The sequence below is a fragment of the Tenrec ecaudatus genome, chromosome 2, assembly GCF_050624435.1.
Source record: "Tenrec ecaudatus isolate mTenEca1 chromosome 2, mTenEca1.hap1, whole genome shotgun sequence".
Lineage (NCBI taxonomy): Eukaryota > Metazoa > Chordata > Mammalia > Afrosoricida > Tenrecidae > Tenrec > Tenrec ecaudatus.
In genome coordinates, this window is record NC_134531.1 from 159,644,730 (window position 1) to 159,662,945 (window position 18,216).

Below are 18,216 nucleotides of genomic sequence, written 5' to 3' on the forward strand. Positions count from 1 at the left end.
AGTAATACAAAAAAACATGCTGTTCATTGTGAATTTGGTGTTTACAGAGCAAATTAATTTGCATTCAACAATTCACACACATTGTGTGTCATTGATTCCAACTCGCCTAACAAAGTAGCACTATGGTACTTCCTCATCCTTCTTTCCTAGCTTTGGGCCAATGCTACCCTGCCCATGTCACTGGGGTTCATTGTGCTAAAAGGTGCGTGCGTGTACCTCGCCAGAGTGACTGAAAATGCGGGATTTCATTGCCAAACCTTCAGGGTTAACTAAGGGCCATAGCCTTGGGGGTTCCACAGTCTGTCTAGTAGCTTGAGCTTGTGTTTTGTTAAGATTTCTTGAAGGACACGAGTGATCATAGGGGCTAGTTAAGACATTTTAAGAACACTGAACATTACACTTATGAGAAATAGGCCAGGAACATTTGCCAAGACATTTTTTTTCCTGTCACAGTGCACCTGTTCGTTCTTCCAGGGCAGTACAGCGTGTCCTCTGATAATGTTATTGGAAAACCTGACCCCACCCACCTGACAGCCTAGGCGTCACCCTTTCTGATGTTGTTTTGCCCCAAACTCCGAGGGCGTTGAAGAGAAACCATCTGAGTCCCTGGAGGATGCTTGTGTGGGTATGCACACCCAGAGCCCGGCGTTGTCCAGAGGGTCTGCGCGATTAAAGGGTACAAACCTAGATGGGAAACACACCAAGGAACAATGGATTCACATTTCTTGGTATTTTTGTTGAAGGCTACCTGCCCTCTTGGATTTTCACATACCAATTCTCTTGATTTCTGTCTTCTAGGTCTTCATGAATCCAAATAAAACACACACACAGGCTTCATCTGCTTTATTTCACTACAGCAAGTTAAGCAATAAGGCAAAACAGTAACCTGTCTTGGAATAAGGACCAAGAAGGGGCGTGACTCTTATTTCCCAAAGGGACCAAAGATGTTCTTCACAAATAGGGATAACATACAGCTCATTTTGCCTACGAGCACTTTGAATAAAATCAGAATAATTTAGCCTTGTTTCCGAAATTACTGTTTTAAGTGCTACCAGCATCTAGTTCTCCTACAGGGGCCCACACTGACTAGCATTAAACAATCGTACAGCTGATCTAACAGAAAAATAAATACAATTGCTAACTCACCAGCTCAATTAGGAGTCATTTCTTTGAACACACAAAATACCAGCTTGCACTATAAACTATCACTAGGAAGTATTAAACCCTGCTTTGCTTATCTGCTTGTTAATTTGGCTTTTGGATAATTATTCTATGATCAAATTGTTTTTATGGCTGTGTACAGCCTACTACTGTAACATTATTACATTTGGGAACATATACATACGTTATATGCCATCCTCACAACAGGGTTGTCTATACAAGCATGTGAACATCCCAGGGGGGGGGTCTCTAGTTTGAGGCCCATTTTCTCCACTGACTAGTTAGGGGCAGTGGTGTTATCATAGGCGTTAGTAAAAAGAGAAAGAAACATTGTGACACTGTGGGGTTACAAAAAGTTAAACGCTTTCCATAGTCTGCAAGTTTGTCACCCCTACCCCCAACTCCAGCTCCCAAGAGGCTACATTCTATTTATCTTGTACTTACAGAGATGAGTAATTTTTTTCTTACAGTGCAGCACAGATACTATTTTGTAGAATACAGTTTCATATAATTGGCTTGACCCTAAGAGTACAATTTAGTGTTTCACAAAGGCTTTCTAAATACTTCTATCCTTCAAAGGGAAAGATACTTTGTCGTGTCTGAATTGCAGATTACAGTATATCTATTTATTTTCTTAAATAAAAGACTCTAACTTAAAAACAAAACCAGGATAAACAGGACAATTTTCTTTGCTCTGAGTATCTGTTGGCCCCATGCTAACAATATGTTTACTGAGCATGAGGTGCAGCTGGTGGCAAACTTTGTCAGAAAACAACCCAGAAATGAAGGTCAACATCCCGGCTCCAGCAAGCCCCGGGGAAGCACCAGTGCTGCGAGGCCAGGATGCTCTGCACAACTACCTCAGCCTGGACAATCAAAGTGGTCTTGCTTGGTGTGATACAATGCACAAATCCAGGAAGGGAGAAAAGGCTCACTCTCTGTATACCCAGTTTTGAACTCAGGATCATAATGGTCAAGTTCCCCTTTAAATCAGTGGAGAGAACATTATTTCAGATGATGTCTAAAAGAACCCAACCTTTAAAATGGTTTTTTTTTTTTAATGGTTTTTTTTGCATCTGGGAGTGAACTCGTTCCCTTAAGTACTCTTTGGATTCTTTCCAAGTCCAAAATACCCGAAACAAGTTACAGATTTAAAGGGCAAAGCAGAGGGGTGTAGGGAGGACGGCATACAAAGACTGCTCCCTGTGGCAGGATTATTCCTTGCATATTTGCTACCCCCTTGGCACAACACAATTATTTGCTGCTCAGATTCTTGGTAAAGACAAAGTCTGTGGGAAAAACGGAAGATCAACCAATAGATAAGAATAACTGTCCTGTTGTAACTGAGAGGAAGTGAGTGTGCCTTATGAATCTCACATGTCCCAGTCCCTAGAAAGCAACTCTCCTTTGCCCTCAAGTGGAAATCAATGGCAAGACAGGAGTCTTGATGGAAAAGGGAGGGTTGCTCCGAGTGAAGATTACACTCAGTTCAATGCCAACAGCAGCTGGCCCGCGGAGAGCCACGCTGGGACTTCCTTAGTAGCAGGGTTATCATTTCCACTTTCCCTGTGACAGTCTGATCCTTTGAAATCCAAATAGGAGACACTTTGGCCAGACAGTCTCAGGGAGCAAATCTGACAGCACTCCACCCCCCACCAGGCCCCTTCTTGGGACAGACGTAGGCTGTGACAACGTGCAGGGTGCAGTGATGGAGACACAAGCTTTGGTGACACAGACGGGACAGCAGGAGGAGCATGTTTCTCCATGTTCCTAACACCTTATCTCTGCCCCACTCTCCTAAGAACTGCATTCAGTAGTGCACAGGTACATCGTTAATAAACAAGGCCTAACGAAGCAGTGCTTCATTTTTAACACAGGGTCACGCAGACCTCCTTTGGGCTCTGCCTGCCAGTGGGACCCTTTATGGGAGAAGTGGGCCTAGACTGAGTTCCACATGCTGAGTGAGCCAGATGACTTCCGTGCCCTGGTCACTTTCTTCCATGGGGCGGATGGGCGCCGCCAGGTTTTTAAAATCATGTTTCATCTTAAAGCACACGGTCACGTCGCCCTCCTCACGCTGTGGGGTAACTTTGATGAAAATCCCCACTTTGTTGGCCTTCCGGAAGGCTATGATGCTACGAGAGAAACAAACAGAGCAGCGGGTTAGCCCTCTGTGAAACCAGGGACACGCACAGCAGGAGGCTCCGCAGACAAGGGCTGGCCACCATCTCAAGCACCAGCGTGAAGAGCTTCGGCAGCGAAACGGCGAGCTTTCAGTTTTCCTTTTCAGTATTACGAAAGTAAAACCCAACTTTCATCGTACTGAGCGGGGCACAGAGTAGGGGTGTTCCCCCTGAAAAAGACACAGTGGCTCAGGATGTTTGAAGATGTAGGCTTTGGAGTTCCCGGTCACCCTGTCACTTACCACGAGCCAGTTTAACCTCCTTACCAATTCATTGCATTCAATCCCCCGCTCAAGTAATTGATGTGGCTTATGGTTTTAGACTGACCACTGACTGACAATATTCCCTATCCAGGGAATGGGTTTTGTTTTGTTTTCTGCTTCTTGGTTATTATGTATGCAAAATGAAACATGCTAATTATTCTGGGGGTGGGGTGGGGAAGGGTAAGAACAAACCCAAAGGCTTATCTCTAGGGATATAATATACCCTCCTAGCACAACTATGAGAAAGCATGCACTTCAGAAAGGTTAAAATGGAAAGATAAAAATAATTAAGTGAAAAACAACAGCAACAGTATATAGAATGCACCCAATTGATGGAGGCCACATCTGGAAGGACAAACACCAAAGTACCGTGTTTCCCCAAATATAAGACACTGTCATATTTATTTTTCCTCAAGAAGAAACACTATGGCCTATTTTCAGGGGATGTCTTATTTTTACTACGCGTGGTACAACGATCTACATTTATTCAAATATAGTGAAGTCGTCTTCTTCTGGAACATCGACCCACAGTGCTGCCACAGATTTCCTTCTTCCTCCTGAGGACACACAACATCTAAAGCAGAGCGTCCTGCCCCGCTGTTTCCCGAGGAGGAACCTTTGACTCCCACTGTCTCTGCCTCCCTCGATGCCTCAGCTTGCAGCACCACAGAACCACCGGGACCTGACCCGGGGGGAGCCGACCTTATGATGGGGCCGCCCGCACCCCTCCGTCCCCTCCGAGACGGCAGCTGTCACGCTGGGGCAGATGAGAAGGGCTGCCCATCTTCGTGACCGCTCCGCACCGGTGTGCTGCAGAGCCGGCCTCTCACTATGTCTTATTGTCGGGGGATGGCTCATATTGCGCAAATGCTCAGAAATCCTGCTGCGGTTTATTTTACAGGTATGTCTTATTTTCGGGGAAACACGGTATTAGTGGTGCTCACCACTCCTGGTGGAATACTGGGCCAGTTTTATTTCTTCTTTCGTTTTTTTCTATCTCCCCCCAAGTTCTCTACAGTACTTATGTTTATAAATAGGAAGACAATTTTATTTTAAAAGAACTCACATAAGAACTGGAACAGTTAACTAGGCATTGTGTGTATGTGCAGGCGGGTTGGTCTGTGTGTAACACAAAGCTCACTCACTCAGGGTCGTCCTGAAAGTCCTGGGGTTCTGCCAGCTCATCGTATTCTGCGGCCGCGTCCTTGCCAGCTAAAAGGAGCTCTTTGGGAGGCACCACCACCTGGAGACCAAAACAGAGAGGCCCAGCTCAGAGGCATCAGTGCATGGCACTGTGTCTACTCAATGCAGTAAGCCTAAGCATGAAACTGCTCACTGCAAGGTCAGTAGTTCAAAACCACCAGCTGCTCAGTGCGACAAAGAGGTGGTTTTCTGCTCTTGTAAGAGTGACAGTCTTGGAAACCCACAAAGGCAATTCTATCCCATTCTATAGGTAGGTCACTGAGAGTTGGAAAAGACTCGGTGGCAGTCGGTTTTGAGACAGGTATGCATACACAGTGAAACCTGAGAGTCAGAATGCAAAACGCTGGCCTGGTTTTTCTGAGCCTCACAATTTCCCGCCTGTGACCGGGTGCAGTTCATTGCTTTTCTACCGTTCATTTTAGTAGGAATATTTCCATTTTTATTCCCCAACAGGCTTCTGCCTTACACAGGTTCCAGCTTTTACAGACTTTATTGCAAATGTAAATAGCAAGTTTCTGGAAACATTTATTACATGGATGTTTAAGATACTGTTTCAGAATACATGCATTTCAATTAAAAGAATAAGATCAGAGAAATTCAAGGGATTAAGAAGTCAAGGGAGCAGTTTACTTCTCTGGGGCTGCAATGGTGAATTCAGGTAAAGAGGATGGGGGCAGCTGTTTTGGGGGCAGCTGTGTCTTTAACACGCTGTTTCTTAGGAGACTGGGGTTACATGGGTGTTTGCTCTGTTTGTCTCGATACTTTTTGGCATATCCAAAACATTTCATAATTTTAAAAAGGAAAGAAATGTTAACAATCCCAGGAAATAAATAGGTCAGCAAACTTTAGGCCTCTCGATCTAGCTCTGTTAGAGATCAACAGCTAACAACGGCAGCCACTTTGCAATCTGGCTACAAACGCGGCCCAGGGTGGCGCACACAGGGACAAGACTGGGACTGCACAGCAGACACCGGGTTGGTTCCCTCCCTGTCCCCAGCAGAGGGGCTTATTAGCGTTACTTAAAGGAGGAGCAAGGACAGATAGATGTGCCTTCCCCTCTTTGGCAGTGGTGCAAAGAACTGAAACCATTAAAGCAGAAGACAAAGAAAAAGCAGGTGGGGACAGTATATTATTTGATAAACAAGAGTTAAAGAATTCTAAGACTTGGTCAGAAGTTTTCAACTGAATGCAGTTAAGAATATGAACATCAAGAGCACCATGCTGAATTCAGAAGCAGCAATAGCTGGTAAGTAGCACTGGGGAGAAGATCGTGCTGAAAGAACAGACAGAGGCGAGGTCATTAGGAAGCTCTCTGCATTATGCCAAGCAGTGTGGACTGCAACCCAACGCCAGAGGGAAGGAAGCGTGTTTCAGAAAGATCACCCTGGCAGCCACATGGAAGCTGGGCTGGCCTGAAGAGGTAGAGGGCAGACTGAACACAGCAAGCTCAGTGAGAAAGTCATCATCCCAGGCCACGTAAATGTGGTAAGGCCCTCAACTAGAGAACTAGCACAATGTCTGGACACAGTGAAAAACACACCAGAACAACACAGGTGGCAGACTCCAGAGACCTTGAAGACCACTTAGCTGTGGGGATGAGAGGTGCAGGCCTTTCAGACAGGCCAGGTGAGGCCACTTGGGCAAAGGCAGCATCAGGTTGAGGCAAACCCTCTCTTACCTTTGCAGTGCTATTGTTATCAGCGTCCCCCTCCTCACACTCCAGTAAGGTCACGTGAGTGAGGTTCTCCACGGGATTGGTTAGAGTCAGGAGCACCTGGCTCTCCTGGGGAACAGACAGCACAGGACAGAGACATGTTACAGTGCTGCCACACAGGTGCCTTTCCCAACTGCTACACGGCCCCACAAGATCACTGCTCCACAGTTATACCTTCCACTCATCATTAGACTCAGCCTGAGGAAACAAGACTGAGCCCAGAGAAAGGAGCAGACATTCTCTGGACTGTGTATGACCCAAGCAGCCACTTAAAACCTGAGAAGGAGACGGCCCTCAGACACACAACCTGGACCCACTGGCCGGCCAGATGTGCTTACCTTAAAAACAAGAAAAAAAGAGTCCTCAGAGTGAAATGCCTTTGAACATTTCTGAACCCATTGCACTCTGCAGGTACAGGTGGTTGGAAGGATCTTAAGATAAGCAACAACTTTTAAAACGAGCAGGGCCCATGGACAGAAATGTCTGCATGACCCTTCTGAAAGAAAGGCTGTTACGAGGGCCTCTATAGGTAACTGAGGTGCATGTGGGAGGAAGGAGTGCAGACGAGAAACTCAAGGAAGAGAGAGAAGGGTGCCTTCCAAGAGAACAGCTAGCCGATTCCTGGTAAAACACACCCGCACCCACTCACTAGTGAGGGGCCCTCTCCCCATCCCCGCAGGAGAAGAGGGCGGCCTACTCATAGTCTCCTTTCCTTCCTCCGTCTGGGGTTCTGCCTCTGCTCCTAACGCATTCCAAGAGCTCAGTCTCAAGCACTGTAAAGCTACAACCCCTCACCCTTCCACCTTTTGTGTCTGCATTCACCGCACCCCTATGCGAACACACAACCCCCAGCACACACGCAGTCAGGCATCAACCAATACTTTATTCTTTATGCTTGCACATAAGGTACTGACTGACCTTCATGTAGCGGAGGTTGGGAATTGACATGATCCTCACTTCTGGGATATAATTGCTAGGCAAACATAAAACCATGCATTAATGTTGACCAGAGTCCCTTGAATTACTATTTTTTATCTAGTATAGTAAATAACACATTTCATGTTAATTAGAGCGGGTGATGGAATCAGAATTGTAAAGTCTATCACCACGGTGCTGAGAGGCACTAAGATGTGACACAAAACCAAGCTGGCCAGGCATTCTTCTCAAATCTTATGCATATTTCGAGTGTACATCTCCAGGGGCAGGTTATGTGTCATGGCAGATACCTCCTGACACACTACTAAAGTTACTTTTGGAAATGATCTCAATCCATTTTCTCTAATTCTATATAGGCAACTGATTTTAAAATGTAAGGCTGATTGAGTAATATGTTTCCTATTATTTATTATATTATTATTTACATTTGGAATATAATACATACCAAACACCAACATAGCACGTAGTATGTGCCAGACTTTGTTTAAAGCATGTAACAAAAATCAATTTACATAATCTCCATTGCAATCTCATGAGACAGGCATTGTTGCTATGCCAACTATACAGAAAAAGAAAAGTAACTTGCTGGTAAGTGGAAGAATGCAGGCTGAAGCCGAGGGCAGGTGCCTCCAGAGGCCTTACTCTGAACCATGTGCTATGCTGGTTCTCTACACAGACAGCTGAGCACTGTAGCTAAGTGTGCTTGTTGCAGGCTCACAACTGCCCAGGTTCCAATGCCAGCTTAGTCTTTGTTTCACTATAACATGAAGACAATACTACCTAGCTCTTGCAATTATTTAAAGCACTGGGAACACATGCAAAAAGTGCTTGGAAGAGAACGCTCACAGAGGTTATCATCATACTTCTATGACATAGGACAGGAGCCCGGGGGTGGAGTAGTTACAAGTCGGGCGATGAGGCCTCCTGCCCCCGTAAAGAGTCAGTCTGGGAAACCCACAGGGCAGCTCTACCCTGTGCTACGGTTGCAAGTGAGCTAGAGTACAGCTCAATTTAACCAATTATACCCCCGCTGATGGTCAAGCAGATGGACACAGAAAGGACTGCCAGCTTTTGCCACTAAAATGTTACCACACGCATCTTTGTAAACGCGCCATTACACGTTGGCGCTTCTGCTTCTTGACACCAGTTCCTGAGATAGATTGCTGGGTAAAGTCAATGTGATTTGGTCTGAAACTCCACAACACTCTCCAGAGCAGGCGAGGGCAATCCCCCATCCGACCAACAACTGATGCAATCACCCTGCCCACATCCTTACTAGCACGAGATGCCAGTTCCAGAACTTTCATCCCCTAGCATCGTTCCACAGAGTCGCCAGCCATTTGGCATTCTTCATCTGTGTGCTGCATGCTGAAACCCTTTGCCTCTCCTTTTGTATAGAATTCTGCATGCCAAGGGCATGAAAACTGCCAGGTTGGGAAAGTAAATGTCTAGAAACATGTACAAATATGCCTGACACAATTGATGTACAGATTGTAATAAGAGTTGTAAGAGCTCCCAATAATATGATCTTTTAATAAAGAAACAAAAAAACAAAATTCTTTTCTTGGGTAAGTGATTTTGATAAACAAAATCCTTTTATACTGACAAACCCAGTAGGTTCACAGTTATTTAATCACATTTATCCCGATCAGCAAAGTGTATCTGAAAACAGCAAACCAAACAACCAGATAGGGATATACATTTTATTGTTTTTGCTTTTAAAAGATGATTCCTAATTTAATAATTAACAGGCAACACTGCCCTAGACCACCCTACTGCTACTTTGGCCACCTCTCCCTGAGACAAAGACTGTTGATTTTGTTGGAAGACTGACATATGTATGCAGCTAAATTCAAATGCTAAACAGGAAAAGACCAGCAAGATTATTTGACGTAGTTCCCTTCCTTTTTAAGTCAAGAGTAAAAACACATTTCATATTGAAAAACAAAAGCCAAGCATAACGGTTTGTAAAACAAAGCCCCAAACTCACACAGCAACCAGTTGGATTTTGAATTTGATAGATGTTGGATTAAATTCTGGCTTGCTCAAATTGTGTTCACATTTCTGAAAAAATGAGAAAAAAAAGAGAATGTATTAGGACATATAATCGGAAGGCCATTATTGATCCGTAGAGCTGCTAAATTCAAAATTGCAAATTACTAGTGTTACCTAGTTTTCTGCTACAAAACCACAGGGCAGCTTCACTGACACATCTTCCCGTATCAAGCAACAGGTCAATCGCATGAAGAACTGCCGCCGCCACCACCACGACCCTTCCCCCTTGTCCTCATCGGTGCTAGCTCTCCATGCTCCACTGACCCTGCCGCACCCACAGAACTCACTGCCGTCGGCCCCATGCTGACGCCCAGGGACCCCCGTCTGCTCTCAGACACTGTGACTGTCTATGAGAGGAGAAGGCCCAGTCTGTCTTCTCCCGAGGAACCGTTAATTGAGTTACCGACTCTATAGATTTACCTATCCTGGATTTCATACACAGAAACACATTAAAAACAACAACAGCAAAAAACTAACAAGAATAACAAAAGCAAGCGGATAAAAACCTGAATTGAAAAGAAAGCAGAAAAGGTTTTTTAAAAAAGGAACAAATATACATGAATCATAAGGGAAATGAAATGATAGGGTGCTCATTTTTAATCTAACGGCATCTCCAATAAGCCACTCTCTGATGCATTTTGCATGACAGTGAGGCTAGTCACACCCTGGGTCTATGATCAGAAGGCTGTAAGCTACAGGCATTTCCACTCTTGTTTTTAAACCGAAACAGCATTCCAATAGGTCAAGAGGAGGTCATACGAGAATACACTTTAACCTGACTCCGTCTGCCATACTTGACTTCCCAATGTTCTCTGTGGATACAGGGCTGTTCCTCAAGGATGGTCAGAGGGGTTCAGGGGAAGCCTAACTGTGGGTGCCCCTGCGCATGGATTCCGGCTCCCACTGTCATCCTCTGCCTTCTGCAGGGAGATGTCCACAGCTTAAGGTTTGCTACTACTCATACGTCTGTAGTACTCACAGTCCTTGGATCACATAGGCTGGTATGCTACTTCCATGTGAACTCAGCTGGCGTCTCTCTCACTCTGATGGCTGCTTGTTTGAAAACAAGCACACCACACACTTTAGAATAAGTGATACCTCAAATTTACAAAAGGTGTTGTTTGGGGATATTGCACATTAAGTGACCACATTACCAAATATTACTATTCTTTTTTGGTGTTTAAATACTACTGAAATAATAGTTATTTATTAATAATTAATAAATAAATAAGGGGGAAAGATGAAGTTTTCTACTCTTGTAAAGTTAAGAGACTCCAGATCCTACGTTTAGAAACACAGTTACAATTATTTACTTCTCTAGAATGAGTATTACATATACCATGTTAAATATTTTTTTCTAGCATACAAAAAAGGTATAATGTATAAAGATTTTCCATTAATTTCCCCTTGATCCCTCGCCCAGGAGCCAGTGCATGTTCCTCACGAGGAGAGGAATGTACATGAGAGCTTAAGCACACACCAGCTTTCTCTGACAATAACGCAGCAGGGAGCATTGAATACACAGCGTCTGCCTTTGCATGTTTCATTTAATCTGTCTTGGAGTTAGTTCTGTACCAGCACAGAGGTACCCATCCCATTCTCAGGATTTCATACCTTATTTAACCAAATGTTCATTTAGGGTACTGTTATTATTTTACTATTACAAACACTATTGCAATGAATATTCTCATACAAAGAATTTCTCATATGGAACAGTTTTCTAGAGCTGGCTCTAAGAGTATATGCATTTATTATTTTGATATCGTCAGACTCACCTTTGTCAACCTATGATTATGAATGGCACCTTCCTAAAGTTTCATTGTACATTGCCCCAATTACTATGCAAGGTAAGGAAGGCATCTCTTCAGATGTTCTGGCCATTGGCGTGTCCTCTACCACGGGGACTATGCTGTCTACTAGTTACTGGACACGTGGTGGGCTGCGATCTGTAAGGTGAGCAGCTCGACACCACCTGTCAGCAGGACAAAGACAGGCTTTCTACTCCTGATAACCCTTACAGTGCACAATGCTCACAGGGGCAGGCTGACCCTGTGCTGTAGGGCCGCAACGACGCAGTGGCAGTGAGAATTACTTTACACAGGTACCTGCCATTATGTCAGAGCCCACTCTACACCACTTTGCTTTTACAAAAGGCCTACATTAGTACCTGCTTTCATTAACCAAAAGAAATCCATGAGATGTTTGTTTTGTGAAGAAAAAAAAGAGGCAAAAAGTAGAACAAGTGCTCAGGGTCCATTTTGCAGTAAGCCCTAAAAGAGGGAGCGTGTACCCCTGAACAGGAATGCTCAACTCGGACGTTGACGAAACCTCCACTGAGTTACCTTTCCCTCACCGAGGTGCGCACCATCTGTACACATTACAGAAATTAATCCTTTGCTAATCATATACCTTACAAATGACTTTCTCACTCTGTGGCCGTTTTTCATTTATTCATGGATAGTCTTTGTGCTGAGGTACAGTTTCAGTGCTTATTTATTTTTTATATAGAACACTTCCCTATCCAGAAGTCAGAAAGATCGTCTCCTACATTTCAGAAACGTTGCTTTCGTCTTCAACCTACCTGAGATTGAAGGTTGGGGCGGGGTGAGAGTAGGGACCCTGTTTAATGCTTTCCCATCATCATCTGATCTAGCAGGATTCACCAGCCTATTCTTTCCTGACGTACATGCAACGCCTTTTTCAGTAAACATTGTTTCCTCACATGCCGCCTGCTTCTGCTGCCTCTGTGCGGTTACACGCCTTCCCGCCGTGCCTGTCCCAGCGGCCCTACGTAGGACAGAAGCAGACACTGCTGGGGCCTGCACTATCCGGAGCCACTGTGGCCACTATGTCAATCCATCTCACCGAGGGCCTTCTTTGATGCTGCACCCCCACTTCCCTTCTCTGCAGACACGTCCAAGGTTCCTGAGAGGCACAGAGGCCACCTTTGCCTCTCTGCAGCCTTCTGACTGGACTTCCGCCAAGACACGTCTGTTTGTTCTTCTGGGTGCTCACGGTGCTTCCAATAGTCTCACCAGCACCATAGTTACATGCATCAATTTTACTTCACTGACTGAAAAGATCATGGCTTGGGCCAGGGGTATCTTCATCCTCAATGTAACATCCTTGCTTTGCTTTTTAACACTTTAAAGAGGTCTTGTGGAGCAGATTTACCCAAAGTAATGTGTCTTTTGGTCTCCTGATTGTTATTTGCATGAGCAATGATTGTGGATCCAGGCAAACTGAAATCCCTGACAACTCAATCTTTTCTCCATTTATCATGACGTTTCATGTGTGAAGATTTTGGTCTTCTTTACACTGAGTTGTCATCCATATTGAAGGCTGCAATCGATCTTCATCAATAAGTGCTTCAGCCTTCCTCACTTTCAGCAAGCAAGGCTGTGTCATCTACAGGTGGCAGGTTGTTAATTTGCCTTCCTTCAACACTGATGCTGAATTCTTCTTCATGTAAGTTGCTTTGAGTCTATTCCAAATAGAAGCCCTGTTAGTGTAGTGATTACATGTTGAACTGCTAACTTTGAGGTTAGCAGTTTGAAACCACCAGCTGCTCTGTGGGAAAACAATGAGGCTTTCTACTCCTGTAAAGAGTTAAAGTATCAGAAGTTCACTATGAGTCAGAATTAACTCCGTAGCAGAGTTTGTTTTTTTTTCTTTTAGTCTGTTCTAACAGTCAAGGAGAATAAGACACAATTTTACCAAATACTTCACAAAATTTTATCAGACGTATTTGTTAATGGGATCGTATAATGCCCATGTTAGAATTTTGTATCAAAATTATCATGGCCTCATAAAAAAAGGGTAGGGGATATTTCCTCTTCTTCTAAGAGTTTGTGTAACAGTTCTTTATGTTTGGGAATTTACCAGTGAAGCTATCGGGCGCTGGAGTTTTCTTTGGGGAACACTTTGATTATAATTACGGTTATTTAATATTAATAGTGCTATCCAGATTTTAAAACTTGTTTTCTACTAATTTTTATTTTCTTCCAATTTTTTCCCTCTTTTATCTAAATTACCTAGTTTGTTACCATAAAGATGTATGCAATGTCTTATTTTTTAAATTTTAAATCATTTTATTGGGGGCTCGTACAATTCTTACCATAATCCATACATAGATCGTGTCAAACACATTTGCTGCCATCATTTTCAAAATATTTTCTTTCTACTTGAGCCCTTGATATCAGCTGATTTTCTCCCTCCCTCTCTGCTTCCCCCCTCGCTCATGAACCCTTGATAATTGATAAATTATTTTGTCATATCTCACACTGTCTGATGTCTCCCTTCACCCACTCTTCTGTTGTCCATCCTCCATGGAGGAGGTTATATGTAGATTGTTGTAATTGGTCCCCCCCTTTCTACCCCACCTTCTCTTCACCCTCCAAGTATCGCCACTCTCAGCACTGATCCTGAAGGGATCATCTGTCCTGGATTCCCCATGTTTCCAGTTCCTATCTGTACCAACTTACATAAAACCAAAGTTGTATGTTTCATTGTTGATACCCTGCACCCTGACTGGCTCGTCTCCTCCCCGCGACCCTTCTGTAAGGGGGTGCCCAGTTGCCTACAGATGGGCTTTGTGGTCTCCACTCTGCACTCACCCTCATTTACAATGATACAATATTTTGGTCTTTGATGCTTGATTCCTGATCTCTTTGACACCTCGTGATCACACAGGTTGGTGTGCTTCTTCCATGTGGGCTTTGTTGCTTCTCAGCTAGATGCTGCTTGTTTACCTGCAAGCCTTTAAGACCCCAGATGCTGTATCTTTTGACAGCGGGCACCATCAGCTTTCTTCACTACATTTGCTTATGCACCCATTTGTCTTCAGCGATCGTGTCAGGAAAGTGTGTATCATGGAATGCCAATTTAATAGAACAAAGTGTTCTTGCATTGAGGAAGTATTTGAGTGGAGGTCCAATGTCCATCTGCTCCCTTAATACTAAACCTATAAATATATGCACATAATCTATTTTCCCATCCTCATATATATATTTACATATGTACATGCCTGTATTTAGACCTCTATAAATACCCTTTGCCTCCTAGTTCTTTCCTCTATTTCCTTTTATTTTCCTCTTGTTCCACTATATCATGCTCAGACTTCATTTGGGTTTTAGTACTTTATCTTGGTTACATTGTCCTTGCTGAATCCCTACCAGGCCTCTCACCCCCTTCTTGCCACTTATTTTGCATCACTTGTTGCTCCCTGCAATATCTTATTTATATTTTGTAACAAAATCCTCTTTTTCATTCTTGGAATTGGTAATTTAAACATCTTCCCACCTAACTAAAATATCTTAACTAGAGGCTTATTATTTTTATAAACCTTTTTTAAGATCTAACTTTGTTAATTGTTGTTTATTTCATTAATTTTTGTTATTTTTATTTTCCCCTTCCTTCTGCTTTCTTTTCATACCCTTTAAGATCCTACAGAGTGACTGTCTTGTTCATTGATTCAACAGCAGCTAAGAACAGTCAGACACTTCTTTCAGAGTCCCCCTTGATCCCTCCCCCACCCAGTATCTTATATTTCCAGAGAATGGTACAACAAATCCCATCACCTAGCCATTAGCTGGCAACATCCTGCTCTCAGGCAATCTTGTGGTCAAGCCTCATGGCAACCCTGCAGGAAGGACAGAGAACTCGCTTCCAGGGGTTTCTGAGGCAGCAGACCACCTCCTCCTGCTGGTGGCTGGTGCACCCACACTACTGGCCCTCCTGCTAGCACCAGCGCTCTTTACTCCACCTACATATGTGTGTATGTAACAGCTGTAAACATCATAATACATTTTATTACAGAAGCCTGAATGTCCTAAAAATAAGGACATTGATTCTACATACTCTTAATATCACCGTCACCTGAAAAAAATTCCAAAATAAAATTTCTTCAGTAACTCATTTGTAGCTTTTGCTCACCCGAATGGAGTTCTAATTGATGTTTACCAATTAACATTATTTTAAATTTTAAAACTAAAAAAACTAGTACACTCTTTTAAATAGATTCACAGTCTTCAATGTACAGAAATACTACAATCTCTGTAATTTTTGCGTTGTATTGGTAGCAGTGTGCCCTCAGAGGAGACGATAAAAGTGAAGTGGATGGATCAAAAAACTTATTTCATTTTGGAAAATATTAGTGCATTATATAACTGGCATTACATATTCACAGAAGTTTGTATTAATTTAACTTATATAGTAATATTAACTTGGAGGGAAAGAATCAACTTTTGGCTTTGATGATTTTCTCTATTTTATACTGGTTTCTTAATTCGTGAATATCTATTTTTTTGTTTCTTTGGACTTAATTTGTTGTTTTCTCCCTAACTTTTTGAAATGAATAGTCTTTACAGTCTTTTAACCTTCCTTATTTTCTTAATATATACATCTAAGCATGGCCTTAGTAGCATCCTATACTTTTTTATTTAGGAATTAGTTATTTCTTTTCAAATTTTTATTAGTTGGAATTTAATATATTACAACTTTCAATTACGTCAAGTAGAATACACAATTACCATCACAAGCAGTTTCTAAGCAGTGTTTTTCTACATGGATTCTTTGACATCATCTCCGTTTTACACCACACCTCCACCACTGTACACCCCCTACCTGGACCCCTTATTCTACTTGCTGTCTCTCTCGGTCCATCCATCCTGGACTGCACAAACCGAAACACCAAGCACTCTGTTTAGTGACCACCTCCTCTCCGCCCTCAGTTTTCCGCTGGGGGAGTTCTCTGGAGGCCTATTTCCTAAGTAGCTCCACAACAAAACTTGGGCTCCCACTGTCACCACCGCCTCTGTACATCGGATTCTCACAATCTAGGCTCTGATACGGATCGCTCCTTCAACTTCGATTATATGGATTCCAATCCGTCGATCACTGATGCTGGTGTGCTTCTTCCATGTGGGCTTAGTTGACATCTCATGAATTTCTTACTTCCAACTTAGTTGTATTATGATCAAATATGAAGTTTCCGCTTTTGAAAGCTGGTACAATTTGCTTTCTATTCCAGAGTATGGTGAATTTTCATCATGGTCTGTGTTTGAAAAATGTGTATTCTGCAGATGCTGACAGAGGATATGCTTATATATGCCCATTAGGCCAAGTCTGCTAATTCAACTGTCCTATAACCTTATTGAGTTTTGTCTGTCTGTTCTTTCAGTAACAAAAGTATGTTACGTTTTCCCACAATATTTTGTCTATTTCACTCTATAATCAAAAAGTGCTTTGCTTTAATCTGTGTCAAATTCTGAGTCCGTGTTATTAGGAATAAATAAAATTTAGAATTGTCATATCGATTCTTTTAATTGTATTTGTACATCTTTCCCCCACCAAGTTTTACTTTCAACCTTTCTGAATTCTGTTTGTGTTGCCTGTAATCAGCATATAGATAAATTGCTGCAATTTGCTTGTTTTCTTAATGTAGGATTTTTTTCATCTTTTCAAAGCATTTGTTTCATTTAAGTAATTTTAAATAGATAGTATTTTATATATATCTCTTACAAATACAATAGTCTTATAAGTACCCAGTATCATAAGTACTCAGCTTCAACAGTTAGCAACCCATGCCAGTCTTGTGACATGTGTTCTCTCCCTTCCAGATTATGAAACAAATCCCAGGTATCGTCACTCCATCCATATCTGACATTTATCTTAAAAACCCCATTAACTGTTGAGAATAATAAATCCAACTAGTGTGCGATTTCCCCCAAAGAGTTCATTAAGTTTTCCTTATTTCCTTCACGATATTTGGTTGATATGCCTTTCTCTCTTTTAATCTAGAGCTTTATTCTGCTACAGTAGCCACTGGCCCCCTGTGGCAACATTACAGTTAAAGAAAATGAAAGGTTCATTGCTTCACCTGCACGAGTCACGTTTTAAGTACTCAATAGTCGCATGTGACAAGTAGCTGCCTATGCTGGACAGTGCAAATCTAGAACATTCCACGATCACAGCATGTTCTTTTTTTTTCAGTGTGTGGAGGTGACTGACACACTGCTAATTTACCTCTGATTCATCTAATGATTCATCTGGCGCATTTACCTCTAATGATTCATCTGGCACATCAGAACACAGCATTTCCATGGGCCATTACGGATCCAAAGATTTCTTTTACATCTGTTTTTCTAATTTGAGACTCATTTAGGTTTTTTAAAAAAATTATTCCTTCTAATTTCCCTTTGAATAGCCTAAAAGCTATACATTCTCCCTCTCTCTTTTTTGCTTTACATTCTGGATAGCACTACACGTTTGGGTAAATTACTTAATCTTGGGATGTTTCAGTTTTCAATGCCATAAACTCAGGAAACAATGATACCTGTTTCATAGTTCCAACACATGCTATGACACAGATGAAACTAAAAACAGGTTGAAATGGAGTCAAGCACAAAAGGACGACTAGTGGGTGACCCCACTGAACATGGGTATGTGGAAACCGAGCTGACCAGTGGTCACTGCACAAGTGCACTGTGCTCTGCTCAGGGTGACGACACCAGCTGGATATGGATGGTGGTGCCGGCTACACACCATGGTCAATGTGAGGACTATCACTGAACTGTACTTGTGAAATATGCCGAAAGAGCAGTGGTTTTCTTATATATAATTCTACCACAATAATAATAAAACAATTCCTATGTCATAGAACAGTGAGGATTATTAATACATTGAAAAGTATTTCAAATAA

The 18,216-nt window shown here is 42.6% G+C and overlaps 1 protein-coding gene across 1 annotated transcript in view; it reads right to left on the reverse strand.

Moving 5' to 3' along the window:
* Positions 1-828: 828 nt before the first annotated feature.
* Positions 829-18,216, reverse strand: part of DCTN4 (dynactin subunit 4) — a 34,654-nt gene continuing 17,266 nt past the window's right edge. The window contains exons 9-13 of the mRNA XM_075541829.1: positions 9,451-9,524; positions 7,443-7,497; positions 6,489-6,593; positions 4,753-4,850; positions 829-3,296 (exon numbers count right to left, since the gene is read on the reverse strand). Coding sequence (XP_075397944.1) covers positions 3,083-3,296; positions 4,753-4,850; positions 6,489-6,593; positions 7,443-7,497; positions 9,451-9,524 — 546 coding nt within the window. The 3' untranslated portion in view covers positions 829-3,082. The remainder of the gene's footprint in view (positions 3,297-4,752; positions 4,851-6,488; positions 6,594-7,442; positions 7,498-9,450; positions 9,525-18,216) is intronic.